Source organism: Cajanus cajan, chromosome 6 (assembly GCF_000230855.2).
Source record: "Cajanus cajan strain Asha chromosome 6, NIPB_CcT2T_4, whole genome shotgun sequence".
Taxonomy (NCBI): Eukaryota; Viridiplantae; Streptophyta; class Magnoliopsida; order Fabales; family Fabaceae; genus Cajanus; species Cajanus cajan.
In genome coordinates, this window is record NC_138522.1 from 53,243,227 (window position 1) to 53,263,950 (window position 20,724).

Genomic DNA, 20,724 nt, shown 5'->3' on the forward strand with positions numbered 1-20,724 from the left:
ATCGTATACTGCGTTTTGCAGTTCAAATTTGAGACGTGCTTGCAAATTTGCTTGTGACAGTTTGTTGTAAACTAGCTTCCGTAGGTGATGGAATTTTGAGCAAAACAGCAATTTGGCTGCTAAGGAAGTCAAAAAGGCAAGATCAAGAAAAGAGGGTAAATGAAGAAGAAAGAATATATACTGTCTTAAATGATTGCCTGATCCATTGATAGACTTGAGGACAGGCAATTTTCATTCCAATGAAGAGAAATGAAACAAAAGCGTCTCGTTACATTGCGGACGCAAGATCAGTAAATGGTTAGTTTTGTCATAGAATAACCGTCAACAGTATTGTGCAAGAGAACAAGAGAAGAAAAGATGGCAGAAGCATCGTTGCAGTGAAGGACATGTCATCGGTGTATTCAAAGCTGGAATCGGGAGCATCATCCCCAGGTCCTCTGCTCCACATTCCAAGGTTGTTATCCCTGTTCATTCATCCATCCAAATAAGCAAAGTTTATTTTTTATTCTCTTATAAATGTTTCTGGAGAAATTTATCCAAACATTCATATAGTAAAACATACCTAGCATTGCCAAGAACACCTGCGGACATGGTGAGAAAAGTAATGCGATCAGCAGACTTAGGCTCAACGCTGTATGCCTTCTCATACTTAACCTCAAGTCCTTCCCCAGAAGCAACAAAGAAAGCTCCATTGAGCAGAATATCACCCTCAGACCTCCAGTTCCATCCCTTCCACTTGGACTGTTGTGTGTCAACTCTCTTAGTAACCTCCTTGGCAAAGGGGTTCTGTGGTGCGTAGTAGCGGTTGCCCTGGCTGTTAATGGTGGGCTCACCACTGCCCCCAATGGCATACATCTCCCACTGAGTGAAGTCGTTGTTGACCACATGGATGTAGCCCCTCCGGCACCGCGGCATTCGCTGGACGAGCTTCTCCCCGAAGTGGTTGAAGGCGATGGTGACCTGCATTCCTGAGTCCGGGAGGTAGTCGTCGCTGTGGCCAAGGAGCATGACCTCATTGTGGTGGGAGAGGAAGTTGTTGGAGATGGTTATTCCGGTGGAACCCATCACCGCGTCTATGAGCCCATCCTTGCACCGTGATAGCGTGCAGTGGTCAATCCATATGTCCTTTGACCCGAATATGGAAATCCCGTCACCGTCTGATTCTGTCCGAAAACCGTAGTGCTCTGGACTTGATCGAACGTTGGTGTTCCCTGCAAACCATTCAAATACATCCTTAACTCTTCGTTCAGGAGCATTGCTAGTGTCTTACTATTCTATCTTTATAATTAGGATGACAAAAATAAGTGTAGGAAATAGGTTTACATATAAGAATTCAAGTACCCCTGATATTCAAGAACATTCATGTTGTTGCTCACATGAATGTAAATTTAGAACTGAATTTTTTTTCTTTCAAATATGGTTATGAAAAAGAATGTTATAATAACTTGTCCCGTCCAATAGTGATGTCATCCTTATTTTCAGTCCCTACCTAACAATGTTGAGGGCAAATTAGTCTCTCACCTCATGATATAAAGAAAGAAAGTTTTGAGTGAGTGTTTAAAACAATTACTTTTTTTAAAGTTAGTTTAAATATAAAATATACTAATCTTGAAATACTTTCAACTTTATATATAAGAGACATTCCATTTTATTATGCACTATATCAACTTACTAATTTTTCTCTTATTTTCTCTGTTTATCATATTATATCTGTCATACATATATATAATATATAAGGTGTCCAAATATATTTTTTCTATATAAATCTCTCCGCAAACCAAGCACAGTTTTATTCTATTTTATTTTTTTATTTTCAAGCCTCAAGGACTAGGTCCGTGAGAAGGGGATTGGATAGACCACCAATGTCCCCACAGTAGGAAAAAAAAAACTAATTCATCTTTCTCAACAAAAAAGCAGTGGCTACCTTCTAATTTGTGTGTAATTATTCTTATTGAATTCACAATGGGGGTAAATTATGTTAAGGAAAAGAACAGACCTGAGGGATGACAATGATGGATATGAATATTGTGTATGATAACATTGCTTATATACTGCAAAGTAATGCAGCCTCCTCCGACAATGTGCACATCAGCGCCGCGTCCATCGATGGTCTTATAGCTGTTAAAAATAAGCTCTTGAGAGAGCTTAATCATCATGTTACTAGGGAACACGATCCACAGTGGCTCGTTCTGTATGACTGCGTATCTAAGCGTGCCAGGTCTTGGGTTAACAGGGTCATCATCAGAGGAGTCAGTGACAACATAAAACTCACCACCTTTCCCTCCCTTGGCATACTGACCAAACCCAATGGCGCAGTCTGCTAATCTCTGCCGGTTATTGGGCCAATCTGGGTCACATTTCCAACAATCATCGATGGGGTTACCCGTTAAACACGATGACTCGTCTTTCTCTGACACTGCCAGCATTTCCCTTCTTGCAATCGAAGCATTAACCTTCCTACACAAGAATAAAATACCACTCAAAACAAGATACTACTCGTAATAGAACTCAACCCTTTTGTCCAGATCTACTCTAAAGTTATGCAATGTAGGAAACTGAACTACATTAAGATCAACTATGAACACGTAGATCAACTGACAGACACAAAATTGTTATAATTTAACCGGTAGTCTCAAGTTTAAGTTTTGTTACAACTTTAAATACTTAAATATTTGTGGAGAGTACATAATAATCTTACATGACTATACTAAAAAAAAGTTATGATAATGAAGGGACTATGTAGTATATAGTGTGTGTGTGTGTGTGTATGTATACCTATGAACTTCGTGGGCAACAGCTTCTGGGTCTGGGTGTGCTCCGGGAAGAGTTAGGTTGAGCATTGCAGTTGCAAGAGGTGAAAAGGAGGTGAGGACTGAGAGCAGCAAAATGCAGGTTGTTTGGAGCATTGTTGATGTTTCAGTCACTTCACTGTGGCATGGCAAGTTGTCGAAAAGTGTTAGCCAGTGTTGGGTTAGGTCAATTAATAAGCGGAGAAAGTGAAGTGAGCGATTAGAATGATAAGGAAGGAAGGAGGTTCAGTGTGAACAGAAGCAGGGGATAATCTTTTTGTTTTTGTAGGATTAATCATATTGTTAGTATAGTATAATATACGTTGTTGTGAGTCCTAATAAAGCTACGAGTGTTAGTTTTAGTGAGTGTGGGAGTGGTATTTACGATGTTCGGTGCTGCTAAAAATAATGATTGTAGAGAAGTTCTTTTGATTAATTTATTTGTGGAAAAGGAGAAAAAGGGAAGGGTGAGGGTTGAGAGAGAGAGAGAGAGAGAGAGAGAAAGAAGGAGAAAGGAAAGGGTGGCGCATTGTCAAGGAATCGCCCTGCTCTCGAGGAAATGGTCTCTCAATTTGTTTGCGGGACAGGCAGACACACACACTCTCACTGTTCCAAATAAGGTTACGCAGACCCTATCATTCCTCATGGCCAAAACAAAAAGTGAACTTCAATCTCTCTTATTTCTACTACCACACTCGTTTTAACACACATTCTACGTTCAAATGAGGGGGAAAAGTCAAGGTTTATAATTGCAATATGGCAGTTTTATTCATTATTTAATTGCATACATGTAAAGCCTAACCCAGTAACGTGAGTTCATGAATGCATCCAAGAAATAACACAAGATAAAGGGATTGGCTAGAAAATGTAAAATGTTCTTGCAGTTGATGAACTAGGCTTTTGACTTTTTGACCTATACTACACCTACGTATCAGCACTAGTTACGACATTTTCGCATGCTTAAACTTAAAAAGCTCGAGCATCCATGTAACAAGGCGCTAATTTTGAATGAAGACAACAGATAATGTTTGTCTTACTTTCCAAATAATCCATTAACGTTTTACTATCATCATGTTTTTTTCTTCAACAACTATAATCATCCTAAATTTTTAATGGTTGAGTTGGAGTGATATACATTTAAATATTTTTTTAAAAAACAAAAGTATAATGTCATAAATATTGTAAGAGTTATTTTTTTTATTATAATTAAAATTTTATTATTTTTATTCTTATTTATAAGATCCAATTCAATCTTAAAATAATTATTTGTTTCTTCATATAAGACTTAATTCATAATATTTGATGTATTAATCATTTTTAAACTAAAATATCCTTAATTAAAATATTTTTTTCTTAATTTAATATTATGTATTAATTATAAGCTTCTTAAAAGACATGTATTTGTAAAGTAAACAACATTAATTATGATAGAAGTAGTATAGGATACGTATTTTACTCCCTCCATTTTTTTTATAGTCCTTTTGTTATATTTTTTTTATTTTTTTCATTGTCACTTTTCTAAACTCAATGACTTATTAATTTTTTTTCATTTTTACCCTTGATAATTAATGTTTGTTTACTGAACAATGTGTTTATTCATTTTCTAATATACCTATTTCTTTTCCAACCACCCAAAGGATATAACAGAAAAATATATAATAAATACTTTAAAAAACTAATATATCAATCATTGTCTTAATTCTTGTGCATAACCTTAAAGACAATGAAAAAAATGGAGGGAGTAATTGATTGTGAGTAGGAAGGTGCATATTAATTAAGAGAGAAAAGTAGTATAAGGATAATTTTGAAAATAAATAAATAAAAACATGACAAATTTATTGTTATATATCAACTAGATAAACTAACTTTTTAATATTGATGAATTAGGTATCTGAGTTTTATATATAGAAACAAAGGTGGTACCTTGATAATCTACATATATTATATTACATGAAATCTACATTAAAAATAAATTTCAAGGTGAAACTCCAATTTTGATTGGAGAATCACTAATAGTATCGAAGGTACTATGATTGTATATATGGTTTTTTTTTTCTATTAGTACTCCCTTCATCTTAAATTGATCGCAACTTTACCATTTGAAAATTGTATCGAAATAATTGATATTCTCACTCTTCAATATAATATTAATTACTTTTTTTTAATTTTCCAATTCATTAATTATTGTGAGTAATGCATTTATTGAAAGAGTGTAATTATTTTAGTATAAGTGTATAAAAAAATAATATATTTATTGTTATTCTTAATTTATGTGTAAAATCCTTAAAATATATTCATTGGAAAACAGATGAAATATATATTTAACTATTTATTATGGAGTGAGAAAGTACATTAAAAATAAAGTATATTAAGAAAGACCAAAATGTATATATCAGAAAATTACATAACTTTTATGAAATATAAGATATTATCTACATTTTTCATACACATGTAAAAATTTTAAATACGATACAAAATGACAAGAAGAGTATCTACAAAGCAATAGTGAAAAAAAACTAATATGATTGACTTAGTAGTGTAGAATAAAAGTAGTATAAATAAAGTCTTAAATTTAAATTTTATTAATGTCATTGTATTTTTTATGTATAAGAAAAGTAATGATAAAGAAGAAGAATAGAGTTGTAATTGTAACAATGAAAAAAATGAAAGAAGATTAAAGCGAGTGACACACACATGACATAATATATTTACAAATAAAAATATAATAACTAATAAACTAAAAATCATTTATCATCTTGAAAGCTTAACTTGTTATAGTTCATCATTAACTCATTTCTAAATGGAATAAAACATGGTAGGTTATTTGGGTTGATGAAACTACTTATTTACACTAAACTCACTATATATAGTGAGTTAAATGAGTTGGCTTGATTAACATAACCCACTTTGTCATCTCAATGCATTTTTTGTCGTTAAAATTTATATCCTAAATAAAGTTAATGATGATATAATGATTGGTGTAATTTATATTGTTATAATTTGATCCCTCCAAGTATGTATATCTCTCTTTTGCTCTATATCACAAATTAAATAGAGACCAAATTATCTTAAACACCAAACAAATAGTTGATTACTAAAAACTTATTTGAATATAAATTCAAAAGTTTTTTTTTTAGAGTTTTATTAAAAAAAAACTTTTCTTAATAGAAAAATTCTCAAACTTCTACTATGTATTAAAAAAAGACCCTAAATCAAATTCTAAATTAGTCCCTAAAATAAACATGGGAGTTAGCGATCAACAATTTAGAGAATGTTGAAATAGATCTCTAATTCGGTCAATAATCAATTTAGTGGCTAATTTTCTCACTTTAGTACCGCCACTTGTTTTGATTAACATATATTTCAAAATTCTAAGTTGTCGCGACTTAGTTTTGTCTAGTTTTAGTAAGTGTAATCAAATCCTTCATTTAAAGTTGAGTTCAAATAGTAATACTTTTGTATATTGGAAGTCAATTCACAAAAATTTTAGGAACACATTCTTACAGGTTATCTACTAACGTAATTTGGTAAGTTTCTAATTTAGCATCAACAATTACATGTGTGTTTGTATTACGTTTTTAAAGAAGCAATTAATCACTTTTTTTTTTCTATAGCCAAAACATGGTAACTAATTAAAAAGTCATGCTTTTCCAATAAGCAAACACTTTTTATAATGATTTTTTTTTATATGTAAGAATAGGATCCTGGCATTAAAAACTTATTCAACTCGCAAAAACCTACCTAAAAACAAAGTATATATATATATATATATATATATATATAAATAAAGTGAGATTTACTTTAAGATAAAGTTTGATAGAATTACTCTATTCAATAATTCATGTTATACTTTAAATTTCAATAATTCAATTATTAAATTAAAAATATTAATATATAAATTATATTTTATTTTATTAATTTAAATCGACGGATAATTATAATATTTATATGTTTATTTGAATTTACATATTTAAGTATCATATGACCTTTAAATTTTTATAAATTTGTAATCTTGAACTATGTATTAAATTCATTATTGAAATTTGATGTAAAATATGAGTTATTAAGTGAAGTAAGATCCTAAACTATAAACCAAGACTCTCTTAGAGAGCGTTTGATAGGGAATTTTTTTTTATACCTAGAAATCATGATTCATGAAAATTACAAATTTTGAGAATCATGATTCTTGGAAATAGTTAAACTATGTTTGGTTACAAATCTTGGAAGTATTCTTACATGATTTAAAAAAAAATTAAATATTTTCATGTTCAGTTACAATAGTATATTCTTAGGTATCTAAATACTTTTTACAAAAATATACCTTATTAAAATAAATTCATTAGATATATTTATTTACTCAAATCTTATTACAAATATGACATTAAACTATTTTAAAAAGTTGGAAAAAAAATAAAGAAAGAAAAATGTTATATAATAATTAAGAAAGATAAAAATATATTATTTTATTTCATTCAAATAAATAAGTGTTAACAAATATCATTAAATTATAAAAATAAAATAGACTTTGATAATATTATTAAAATTGACATGGTTAAGAAATAATAAAATACAAAAAAGAGAAAAACAAAATAGAGATATGAGAAGGAAAAAAAGGGGGGAGAGAGAGAAAAAAAAAAAAGAGGAAGAAAAGGTGAGTTACAGGGATGGAGAGAAAGGGGGGGGGAGATAGAGAAATAGAGAGAGAGAGAAAGAGGAAGAAGAAGATAGGGAGTGTAAGATTGAGAGTGAGAGAGACAAAGAGAAAGAGAGAGAAAGAGAAATAGAAGGGAGAAGAGAGAGAGAGGGAGAGAGAGATTTTTTGTTTAAAAGATGGATATTGTGATTTTTTCATATGTATAAAACTTTTTTTTCTAATTTACGAATGTTGAATTCTCATTCCTCACAAAAATATTTTTATGGAAAAGTAAGATAAAAATGATTTTTAAAAAATTATATTAAAAGTTTTTTTAAAATAATTATCAAATATAAAAAATTAAGATTTTTTATTTAAAATTTTCAGAAAAATAAAAATATTCTACGTATTAAATGTACCTTTAATGTAAGAATATCTCTCTTATCCTCTCTCTGTATATATATTGCTAGACTCATTTTAAATTTTAAAGTTTGTACCATTAAAGTGAAAATTTACTGAAATTCTCAACTCTTAAAAGACAATGTAGAATTTATAATGTGTTGTTGTTTGGTTGGTAAAAGAAATAAGTGGATCCCACATAAAATAATTTCATGGCAAAAGTGTGTGAAAAGTGCAATGAAATCAGGTGAACCGAAAATATGTAAGTTCCCAAAATATACTTCAAAACCCTGATTTTGTTCTCTTTCCGGCTTTTGCTCTTCTTCTTAAATCTTAATTAATTTTTTAAGCCATCGAATTCTTGATCTCTTCTCCATGCAGTTGATCCATATTTTCTAGGTAACACATCCTCATTGTCTTGCTGTGCTTCTTATATAATCCATTATATGATATTTGTAATCAATTAAAATCGTTTATTTTCTCTTGGAGCTTTCACTTGATCGATTAAACATGCAACAAAAGTCGATTAAAAACCTGATGCACAATTTGAAGTGACACCATTAAAAATTAACCAGAACCGATTCCACTTCTACTCAATCGAATGACTCCACTGACTTACAGTTTTAATTGGTTAAATAAATATTGTAATCAATTAAAGTCACTCTCCAACAATACATGGTTATTGCATTGCTATGCAATCAATTAATTATTATTTTTTACAAATTAAATTATAATCTTTACTTGTCTTCGTATTTAATCGATTACATATACAGTATAATCAATTAATAAATAGACAAAATCACGTTCATTTGTTACATTAGAACATAATATATAGGAATTTACACTATACTACTCTTTCCATCCAAATGAAATCTCTCAAATTAAATGACCCAAAGTTCGACCATATATTCTTTATCTATTTCTATCTGCCAAATGTTAGGGATGAATTTTGTATTGGAAATGGTATCAACGAAATCAGTTTTGTGGAGTTAGCCACTGTCCTACGACAAACGTTTGATCATATTCAACCTTTTCTTTTCATGGACATCGTGGCCCCAACATTAAAGAAAAAGGTCATAAGGTAGGTACCACAAAAGAAAATTGTAAGTTGTAACTATAATAATAATATACGAATCTAGGAAGTAGGAACTAGACTATAATCATACAGTTGCTTTGTAACACTAACCCACAATACCTTCAGTTTTGAAGCATAAAATAGTTTTTATTCAACGTCTGAACATGTTTAATTCGTTAAGAGAATTTTTAATTGATCCCTTAATTTATGCGGGTTCGGAAGATGTTTGAGGAAAATATCTGCTGCATATTCCATTCATGATTCATATATTCTTTTCGTCTATATCATGTAAAGTAAGGGAAAAAAAAAAGGAATACCTTTATATATATCTACGAGCTTCTTTATTATAATATTGGACAGTATGCTACCCTCTTTAGTCTTTGCCGTAGTAGAAATGCGGGCCTACCACATTTACTAAATTTCAAAACGGATAACTATTTTCTTCCATGACCCAAAATGGGTGTGTCATGATTTTGACAATTAGGTGACTCGATTTATAACTGTTGTGACGTGTAGATGCTATAAAACAATCGATGATTGAATGTAGACTGTTTTCATATATAAAGAATTTAAGATCCAAAGCGTTTTCTTCATGCACACAAGAAAGGGAATTAAGACGGTGTTTGATTTTTATGAGCATGGCTAAGACCTTTTTCGAGCTTCAAGAGGCATTAGTATATAACCACATGTACAAAAAAATATATAAATAACAAAATTCTCATTCCAAATATTTAATGTAAGTGAATATAGAGATCAATTATAGTTATTTAATTTTATATGAAGTATCTCATAGAATATTTTTTGACACCATATCTCATATAATTCATTAAAGTAAGTTAAAGATAATTTATAAACATATTACCAACCTATTTTATTAGTAATTGGTGTAAAAAAAAAACTATTTTAGTAAATTTTCTCATCACTTCCACAAATACTTACGTTATAAAATAACTCTTAATATAAAAAAAAAATGCAATAAAATAATTGTTTTAAGGAAATGTTATAGAACAAGTCACTAATTTAAGTTGCAAAATATCCTTGTCATCGTGTCTAGCTAGCTATTAGTTAAAAGATCAATCATACATTCTTTTTCATGAAAACAAATACCACTTCAATATGTGTATCTGCGTTATCACTTGTACACGTGCATGGGAAATTAAAATCAGACTAATTTTATGAGAATAAAGAAAAATGTTGGCAAAATAAGTCTGACATCGATGAATTAATAATAGATAAAGATGAACATAAATATATAAGAGAAACAAGAATTCAAATTAGTATCAAGTATTTTTAAACAAAGAAAACACTCAAAGATCCAATGGCATTTATGTAAAACATAATTGACGTGTTGACCAATCCAGGCTCCTTGATATGCATCCAACAGTAATCTTCAAATATATACTTCTTAATCTTCGATGAGGATGGACAACCATACCAACATTTGAAGCAACGTTAGTTTATGGTGACAAATGATAATCATACCCTACATTTTGTATATCACGTTGATATAATTACCACTAATCACTAGTAATTATTTATACGTTGACCATTATAAAAATGATATAGAAAATTGAGAAATATTACATTTAAAAATTGTGTATCCTAGACTATGTTATGAATATAATTCTGTAAAATTTTGCAGTAAATATGATGATAATTAAATTAATAATTGGAAATAAGGTGAGGCGAACATGCAAAGCACAAGCAGTTATGTGGACCTTTTTGACAGCGTTTTGTGAAACACCAATTTCAAGGCAGGTGGGGTCTCCCAAGCTCCTGGGGTCAAACACTCAACGTTGTCATCCACAAACCACGTTAATGTAATCACCATGATTTCATGCAATTACTTCCACTTGCTTTTCATTCGAATCATTATTTTCCAACAACAAAAGAAATAGCTTATCTTGCACTGTCACCTTATTTGAGATGAATAAAGGATTCAACCAACAAAGATAAAATGACAAGTTAATGAATTCACTTGTCCAAGTTTGCTACAAATTAAATACGAAAGAAATATTAAAAATAATTTATTTATTGTAATATTATACACATATATATTATTTTTAATATAAAAATATAAAATTATTTGCACATATCTTAACTACAAGTGGACTAAACAAATTAGATGAGACAAATTGATAACTCAACTTGTTTTATTTCGTCTTCAACTTGTTGGGTTGGTGGAGACTTGATGAATTTTGACCATCTCATATATTTTTTATGAGTTACACTAGTGTCTCTCATATAAAAAAAATTATTAACTGATCCTAGTTAACCTAATGGTTCATAATGAATCTTATATAAAATTAAGTGTTATCAATTTTTTTTTATAAATTTAAAAATATAAATACATGCTATATAAAGATGTTAAGATACTTAGATCATGAAATAAACATGATAATTTTGTATTATAATAATTTATCCACTCATGCTTGCATATGTTGTGATTACGTTATACTGTAAGTCATTTTTAACATATTTCTATCTTACTATCTTAAATACACCTATTCATCATTATATATTACTTATTCTTATTTTTTTAATTTTAATTTCTTATCTAATTCAATTTTTATTTATCAAAATTATTTATAAATTAAATATTAATATTTTAAAATAAATTATCAGTAAATAAAAATAATTTTGTATTACAATATAAATTATTCATCATAAATTTAAATATAACTTATATGTTCAAAATATTTATTTATAAATTTTTTAAATATAATTTATATATTTAAACATAATATTTATTTTTATATATAATTTATTATAAATTTATTTATATATAATAAATATGCATGTATATTCAACATACTGAAATACCAATTATCTAGTAATTTATCCACTCAATGCTTGCTTATATTGTGATTATGTTATATTGTGTCATCTTTAACACAACATCTCTATCTTATTAATTATCTTAGATACACCTCATCAACTTTATATATTACTTTTTCTTATTTTTTAAAAAAATTAAAAAATTCTTCTCTTCAACTCAATATTGTAGTATTTATTTTTACGTTTTTAAATGAGTCCCATCATTGTACGTCATTCTTTTATTATATAAATATTATTTATTATTAAAAGTTGTTTGTTGGAGCCACTAAATCACTAATAATGTTAAACATTGGTGCTTAACAAGCTGCATGTCCAACATGTTCCAAATAAGCACGTTCTTATTTGAATAACATCCTCTTTAGGATGCCCCACGGAGATGGCCTAAGATGTTAATAATTTATAGGTATATATTAAAATATGTATTTATTTAAGGATATAATATAAAAATATTTATGACAAATTGTAATATATAATTAATGTGTAAAGATATGACAAATTGTAATATATTATCTAATGAATATATCATAATATATTGTCAAATAAAAAATCATGTTTGGTTGATTCAAAAAAATATAATTTTTTAAACATTTTATTCATCTTACAAATTAAATTAATTAAATTGTCTTCAAATATAAAAAGTAAAATATCAAAATTTCATTCAATTTTTTTTTATTTTAAAAATCCTCTTCAAAATCCTATTCTCACATCTTATAAATTATCTCAAACTTTATTACTAAGTTTCTTATTTTTAACATTATTTCATATTTGAATTTCATCACAAGTCCTCAAATATTCTGATAAATATATCATTTTGAGAATTTTGAATAAAGAAATAAAAAAATGAGGGACTAAATTTACTTATTTTATAAAAAGGGAAGATTTAATATTAACTCAAAAAAATTGAAAACTAAAATCAAACACAATTTAAAGTTGGAAAACCAAAAGTGAAATTATAACTACAAGTCTTCATAACAAGTCGTGAAAAAAATATTATTAATATATGATCTTGAGATAATAAATAACAAGTCTTCATAACCATATATGATCTTGAGATAATAAATAACAAGTCGTGAAAAAAATATTATTAATATTTATTCGTCTTTTATATGTGTTTCCATTCGGAGCAGAAACACTTATTACACATAATACGAACGAATTTCAAACAAATACAGAAACAAATCAATTAAATAAAAAATACAATGATGCTCAAATTAATACAGAGGTTTATTCTTTGGCTTTGGGACGTAAAGTTGTATCTCCCGATGATTTATGGGCTGCAACGGCCTTGCATTCTTTCTGGCATACTGTGGCAGCAGAGTACATAATAAAGATTAATATATTGAAGATGAAGTTCAACAAAATCTTCAAGAAATAGAACTATAAAAGGCATCCATTTCTTAAATTGTACCGTATTTGATTCTTGTAAAGTGAAAACAAAAAATTTAGAAAATAAAATTAAGAGTTATATATTATTTATTAATTAAGTGAAAAAAAAGATTAAAATTGTTATTAAAATCAGGTGTATACCTAAAATAAATTATTTATAAATTATTATTTTTATTAAATAACTATAATTTTCCACTTTATTCTACAAATGGTTCCCTTGCTTTGAGGAGTTGAATCTAAAGAAAGGAATATAAGAATTATTATATGTTGATACTGACATTCTGAACATTTATGCTTCCATTAAAAAATATTGATTAAAAGTGGATCAAATTTAATTAAACTAATTATCATCTATTATTGGTCTTAGAAACCCTGTCGATTTGATTTTTTGTATTGAACTAAAAATTTGTTTATGGAAAATAAAATAAGTTTTATATGTGACATGATGAATTAATTTAAGTTTCTGAAGATTTAATTAAGTATAAATCAATAGGATCTGACCAGTAATAAAAGGGTTAAATATTTTTCATAAAATTCTAGATTCTAACTTCATATAGTAAATATACACACAAGATCGAATGTAGTTTACTTACATGTTCAAGTACTGTATCCATGAATAACTTCACTTGTCCCCTTGAAACGGTTCTTATCTAATGAAATCAGGTAAAAGTACATATTAATTAAAAGATAATCAAAGTTAATGGCGATGCAAATAAAATTAAAGATATTAAAGGAGTCTTGTGTGCGTGTGTAAACTTAAAAATGAATTAGAATTATGTATAGGAAAAGTATATAAACTATACCTTCTTATCAACGGTCCAAATGATGCCTTCAGTGCAAGGAGGTGCAGTGAGTGATCCCAAATACCTGTAGTACATCTTGCTACCCCTCATCATTTCTGAGGGATCAATCACTCCTACGCTTTTCTCATCATCCTCATTAGGAATGTCCTTTATGTATTTTCCCAACTGAAATAAATATACATATGCAAGATTATTTAGCTATTTTTCTTCTTTAATTTTATTCCTAAGTATTAATTATTGCATGCACGTACCTCGGAGAGAAATGGATCGGGCGAACCGTACTTGTACAAAATACCAACAACAGCGGTTTTGTTTGTTCCATCAGGCTGTGGGCTAACATGAACCATGTGCAACTCCAAGTCATACCTAATGATATCGAAAACCAATATCAGAACTTACGATCGATCACAAAATGAATCAACTACAAAACAACTTTAGTTTGTTGCTCCAAGATTATTTGAAGATATTTAGTTTATTACATATGTTGCAGGTTACATCTATATTTTATGAAAGACCACTTTGTTGACATTCACAAATTCTTTTTATATTATATAAGAATTATAATAACGATAATAAGATTCAAAGCTATCTGGATCAACATATGTTAAGATTGATTCTTATGATAATGAATTTTGTAAAATGACTTTTGGATAAATTAGGTGAGTTTCTCCTTAATAAATTGTTTCTAAAAGTTAAAATTTTATATTTGAGAAAGAAAATTAAATAACTAGAAATGGTTGTGATGAAGGCATAGAAATTAACCTTCGGCCATTGATGGTATGTTCGGCAGGCCAGTGCCAATGGGCTTGTTGGAGGAAGAAAGATGTTCCATCTATGTCTATTGAGCCAGCATCCCCTACCCAGTTTACCTGCAATCATTATATTTTATTTATATATACAGTTATACACATATATATATCAAACCAATTTAATCATTTGTGGATGAACTAGATGAGTGAGCGATTCAGATAACGTTTGCACTTACCGAAACATCTTGACCCCTGTTGGTGATAGTAGCAGGTTGAGGCTTATAGGACCAGTACTTTAACCCTCCTAACTTGGGGATCACTTCCACTCTGCTTGTTGACAAATCAATAGGAGATTGACTTTGCCCTATTTTGCAGGCTGCCCATTCTTCTTTAAGATCACCCCAGTGTTGGGGCCCTTTTGCACTCTTTTTATCATAACCATACTCTGCATATATAGCAACAATAATTAATGATCTTTATATGTAGGAATATATATATGTCATGCATATGTATATATAATCATAGGATAGGACACCGAGTAATATGTAAAACGAAGTTGTACTCTATTCTTTTACGCATTAACTGAGTTTGAATCTGTTGGTTAACAAATTATTTTATGATGAATAAGAAATAAATGTAATAAGAAGAATACATTAATGAGTCCAACAAGGTGTAGTAACAATTAAGCCAAAAATGACGAATTACTTTTGGTCGATTTCCCTCTACATATAAACGGGCCATCAAACCATTTTATAAAACTCAAGCAGTAAATTTAATATCATCTAAAAGTAAATTTACTAATTTTAGCGTAAGATTAAGTTAAAGTTTCAATAAATAAGCTTCAAAGCTTAAATGAAATTGTTGAATATGATGGTGCATTTACATGTAAACCAAAACTGACACGAAAAATTGATCGAGAGGGATTATTGCAATATACCAGGTTCTTGAAGAGCTCTAGTCAATGTGGAGCAAAATAGGACGGACATAAGTAAAATTGCAATCGAAATGTGGCTTTGACGCTGCATGTTTCAGATATAGTGGAGAGAGTTGGCCTTTGTGTGTAGAATGCTGTCAGAGAGATTATTAGTTCCTTGGTATGATGGTTGACAGATTTGTGCATGTGCTAGGGGTTTTTATATACTGCCAAGGATATAGAAGTGCTTGTGGATTTGGTCAAGTGGTAATTAGTTAAGAGGAAACATTCTTTGAAATTTTCTTTATATGAATGTCACCAACGTTTTTGTCTTTAATTAATTAATCTTTCTCCTTTCCGCTTCTCAATTTTTCTTCCCACTTCTGTGCTCGTTAATTTTTGCTGGTTTTGGATAGAAATCAACTAAATTAATTATTTTCTTATCTGGTTCTTTTAAGATACAATATGAATTATTTTAAATTTACATTATCAGACAGAAAAAAAAAAAAAAAAAAAAGTAGACTTAGTTCGACTCTCGTTTTGGCTGACCTAGTTCGATGTTTAACCTTATGGAAATATTGATATAATTAAACAAAAAGACGGAGGGTGTAATTTGGTTTCTCTTAAGGAAAGGATTTTAATATATGCCTTTGTTTGGACATGGTCATAATGATCTCAAAAGCACAGATTAACAATTTTGACTTTGATTCATTTTCATTGCACTAATTAAGTACAAAATTATTATTAAAAAGAAAAACATTAGTAATGTAATACAAGGGAAAAATTAAGTTCATGAACAAATTTTTTGGTGTGGAAGGTGATATTATATGTATATAAAAACATGTTGAAGGAATCAGACTAACGGGTAAATGTTTCTTAAATTAGCAGGCCGGATGCATGAAGAGATGTAATTGGCCAATATGATAACTTTAAAATTAGAACGAGCCTACGTATATTAGTTAATGGACAAATTTTTGTTAGGTGATTCATGCACACAGTCATAAAGATCGTTGAAGGTGTCAGATTAGCAGGTGAATAATGGATAAATATGTATTTGTTTATTAGTATGGTGAAGGGATGTAATTCACGTCTCAATATAATCATATATTATTTGCAAATGTTTGTGGGAACATCACCAACTCGTAGAAATTATCCACCTTCCCTCCGCAGACTCGACCAACTCAGTAATGAGCCTTCATGAAAACAGAAACTATATGATTCCATTGCCATCAACACCTTGAGATAATATAGTTTTGGCTTTGTTGGCTGATATTACGTCACCTTCAAAATCTGCACATTTTTTTTTTCATTCTTTCCTAAGATCTGGTTTTTTCCTTTTGGTAGTAAGATTGAACAGATCAAATTCTTAACCTATATGATATAGTATATGAACATGATACGATGTATGGTTGACGTGATGTGCTTCTAAATCAAGATAGTATATATCGATATGACTATATCATAGCTCCATATAACAGTCGAACCCCGTGAACTGCCATCGACAGTGCCAACGCGGTCAAAATGCACGTCATGGAGGTCATCAATGGCTGTGATGTCGTTGAGAATGTCTCCACCTTCGCCGCCGCCGCCAGCGAGGCGTCTACATCATGAGCGGCACCAGAACTGTCACCAACGTCACGCTCTACCGATCGACTTCTTTTGGCGCAGTCGTCACTCTCCACGAAAGGTGACTTCTCCGGTTTGACAATATACCTGGCCGGAGGACTGATTGCTTTGGGGCCAGTGGTCATCATGTCAGCTTCGTTCAGCAACGCTGTGTATGAGAGGCTTCCTTTAGAAAATGGACCACATTTTTCATTCACCAGGACTTATGTTTCATTAAGCAATGGATTATATTTGTGTATTGTATGTATTTAAAATTATATTATATACATGATTAACATTTACCATCTCTTTTTATTTATATATAATTTGGTCTATTAAAAAATAACATATAAAAAATATAGATATTTAAGTCCATTCAAAATATATCAACGGCCTAATATTTATTAATTTGGAGATTTTGTTATAAGATATTTTTAAAACAAATCAAATATTAAAAATAATTTAATACTTTTAAGATCAATTATGTCATAATTGATTTTAAAAATTTAATTTTTAAATTGGTTATGTTATAATTAGTTTTAAAAACTAAACTTTTAAAATCAGTTATTTTATAATTAATTAATATAAAATAATTAATCTTAAAAGTCTAGTTTATAATACTAATTCTTTTAAAATTAATTAAAGAATTGATTTTAAAAATAAAAATAATCAATTTTAAAAGTAAAAAAATAGTTGATTTTAGAAGTTTTTTTTCTCACTAATGCATGTTTGAGAAGTTTGTCCTAATTAACATGAGGAAGTTTGTTAGATATCTCACGTTAGAAAAAATACTTAATTTATCAAATTTGACAATTGTAATTTTAAAACATTTTATATGTAATTTTTATTAGTTATAAGGAATAAAAAAAATGCAAATTTTAGTTATTCTAGTCATGCTCAAGCTCAAATGCTTAAAAATATATGAATACAGTAGTGAAATTGAAAATAAAAAATAAGACTTTTCAATAATGAACAAGTAGTGTGAAGTAAATAACTCACCTCTAGTTCTATTATTCAACATATTATGCCATAGTTAGATTATGCCATAGATCAACAAAGAGGAAGATTCACACAAAGCTAAGATGTAAAAAAATAAAAATGGAAAACAAAAGTAGTTAAATATAAACGCCTTTATTTTAACCAATATCTCATGTGACCATCACCCTTGACCCTTCACAAGTCACCATCAGAACAACAAGCTACATAGAACTACAAAATCACCGTCACCCTCATCCCCCCATTTCAACCCCAATATGCAAATTAGGCACATTCAAACTCATTAATTACATAATCAAAGGAAAAAAAATATTGTATATTTGAGGGATAGGACAAGAACGACATTATTAAGAAGCCGTAGATGAATCTTGAAATCATCAAGACAGAGCGAGAGAAGCAAGAAAGACACTTGCCACTCACTAGGAAGAGATGAGGGGAGAAGATGTGCGATGGATGCAAGCTAAGAATACTTTACTCGAGTATCACAAATTGCATTTATTTCCTCACTTATAATTTCAATATTTTAATCTTATTTATATTTTTTTTTTGTGGTCACATTACTAATATCAACAACAAATTCCTAGTACTGGCCATGGTGTTGGATTTATTTGTTGTTGACTCTTATAATTCATAGTGTATTTTGTCTTTCATTACTTATGTCCAATCTTTTTTTTTTTTTTTTTCAAAGAGTTTTACTTCACTCATTCTTAATTACACTATCACCTCTTCATCTTATCTTTTATTCTTAAAGAAAGAAGATTAGAAATAATAAATTCAAAAAAGAATTATACATTCTTACTTTACTGAATATTTCAAAAGTTTACCTATATTCAAAATATTTATAATTTAGTTTTTATTTTTATTTCTCATTTTATTTGGTATACTATACTTAGTCTGTCGTCTAACAAAGTCTTTGTATCATTGAATAATAAACATGATTTGACTTGTTTCGGATTGTCTATTCCTTGCAATATTTTTTCTTTAACTAAACATCACAGGTTTCCATTTATTTCCATAAAAGAAAAGGTTTCTATTTATTATTCATAATAATTTTTTTTATCTTCAAATTTAATCTTGTACATTAATTGTGATGTATGAGACCCTTGTCACGAGTCAACTTGTGTAGGCCAAAGGTTTTTCCTCACTCTCATGGACCACTACGACAATTTCACCTAAACTTACTTTATGTAACATAAATTCAAGAATCTATTTTTTTTTTCTTTTTTTTCAATATGACTTTTTAAATATGAATCTTTAGTCGTACAGTATATATATATATATATATATATATATATATATATATATATATATATATATATATTGTTAAACTGTAATTTTAAAAATGAGTTTAAAATGATATATTTTAATGAAAAAAATCCTGATAGTAGACTGAACATGACATCAATTAGAAAGCCAAATACTTTTTCTGGAGAACAGAACAAAAGAAGAAAAACAGTAAAAATAATATTACAAAAGCCGATACATACTTTTATTTGTGTTTTCACTTTTACATAGGTGCATTACATTTAAAATTGTGATGTTATAAAATTGGATGATAAAATAGTATTTGTAAGTTGATATATAATTGGAGTTGACCACAAGGAGGCATTTTACCTGCAATGATAGTGGTAACCACAAATTGTGGCAGTGACCCATCCCACTTTATCTAGATTCTAGATAGTGTTACATTTAAGTTAAGCCACGTGGCAGCAAAGAGATGGACACATACAGATAATAAAGTAGTAAACTTTAGTAAAAGAGTGGAATAAGAGAGGAAAAAAAACAAAAAGAGATATTTGCAAAATGTGACTCGTCGTGGAAACGACCAAGAGAACAAGTAAAACGGCACTTGCTACAGATGCCAAGACAGGTGACAGCCACCTTGCTTTAAACTGAGCATTCGGTTGAAAAACAGGGAAGAAGGCTATTCTTATTTGCTTTGGTTTAAGAAAAGAGAAAAATAAATGAAATTAAATGTTACGTTATTTAATTTATAAACATGGAAACAGAAAATATGAATAACTTGCAACCATATTTTTATAAATAAGAATGAAGAAATGAAAAGAAATAAAATTTTGGGATAACTTAATTTGTATATTTTATAAATTATTTTTTTCTTTAGATTTCTCAATGTTAGTAGAGATTTCTTTTCTCCCTCTTCTGATGTGCATCTTATGCAAAGTAAGATTAGAAAATTTTAATACATTATTTGATTTTTTTATAGGTAAAGATAAGAAAAATTATAAAAATAGTCGTAATAAGAATTGAATATAGATCATTATAGGTCTAACTACTCCAATCATTTCTTACTGAATCACTAAACTAATCTTAGTAGTTATTTGATCTTTAAATTATAAAAAAATAATTAAATCTTTTATATTTTTAGATTTTTATAATTTAATCTTTTATATTAAAAACTTACTTACAATTTTTGAAATTTCACTAAATATTATTGATACATATAAATGATATAAAAATAATAATTTAATATAATTGTTTAGATGCAGGAATATTAAAAATATTTTTTGAAAATTTAAA

The 20,724-nt window shown here is 28.8% G+C and overlaps 2 protein-coding genes across 2 annotated transcripts; both read right to left on the reverse strand.

Annotated features, from left to right (window-relative positions):
- Positions 1-178: 178 nt before the first annotated feature.
- On the reverse strand, positions 179-3,387 carry LOC109796868 (putative pectate lyase 12). Its single transcript, XM_020356700.3, has 4 exons — positions 2,776-3,387; positions 1,997-2,457; positions 563-1,211; positions 179-464 (listed from the first exon to the last, which is right to left on the reverse strand). The coding sequence occupies exons 1-4, from the start codon at positions 2,904-2,906 to the stop codon at positions 308-310; spliced, it is 1,398 nt and encodes a 465-aa protein (XP_020212289.1). The 5' UTR covers positions 2,907-3,387; the 3' UTR covers positions 179-307.
- A 9,422-nt stretch (positions 3,388-12,809) lies between these two features.
- On the reverse strand, positions 12,810-16,469 carry LOC109796399 (carbonic anhydrase Nec1). The gene is made up of 7 exons (XM_020356074.3): positions 15,610-16,469; positions 14,909-15,117; positions 14,686-14,792; positions 14,175-14,289; positions 13,924-14,088; positions 13,714-13,770; positions 12,810-13,038 (listed from the first exon to the last, which is right to left on the reverse strand). The coding sequence occupies exons 1-7, from the start codon at positions 15,695-15,697 to the stop codon at positions 12,946-12,948; spliced, it is 834 nt and encodes a 277-aa protein (XP_020211663.1). The 5' UTR covers positions 15,698-16,469; the 3' UTR covers positions 12,810-12,945.
- Between the last annotated feature and the right edge of the window lie 4,255 nt (positions 16,470-20,724).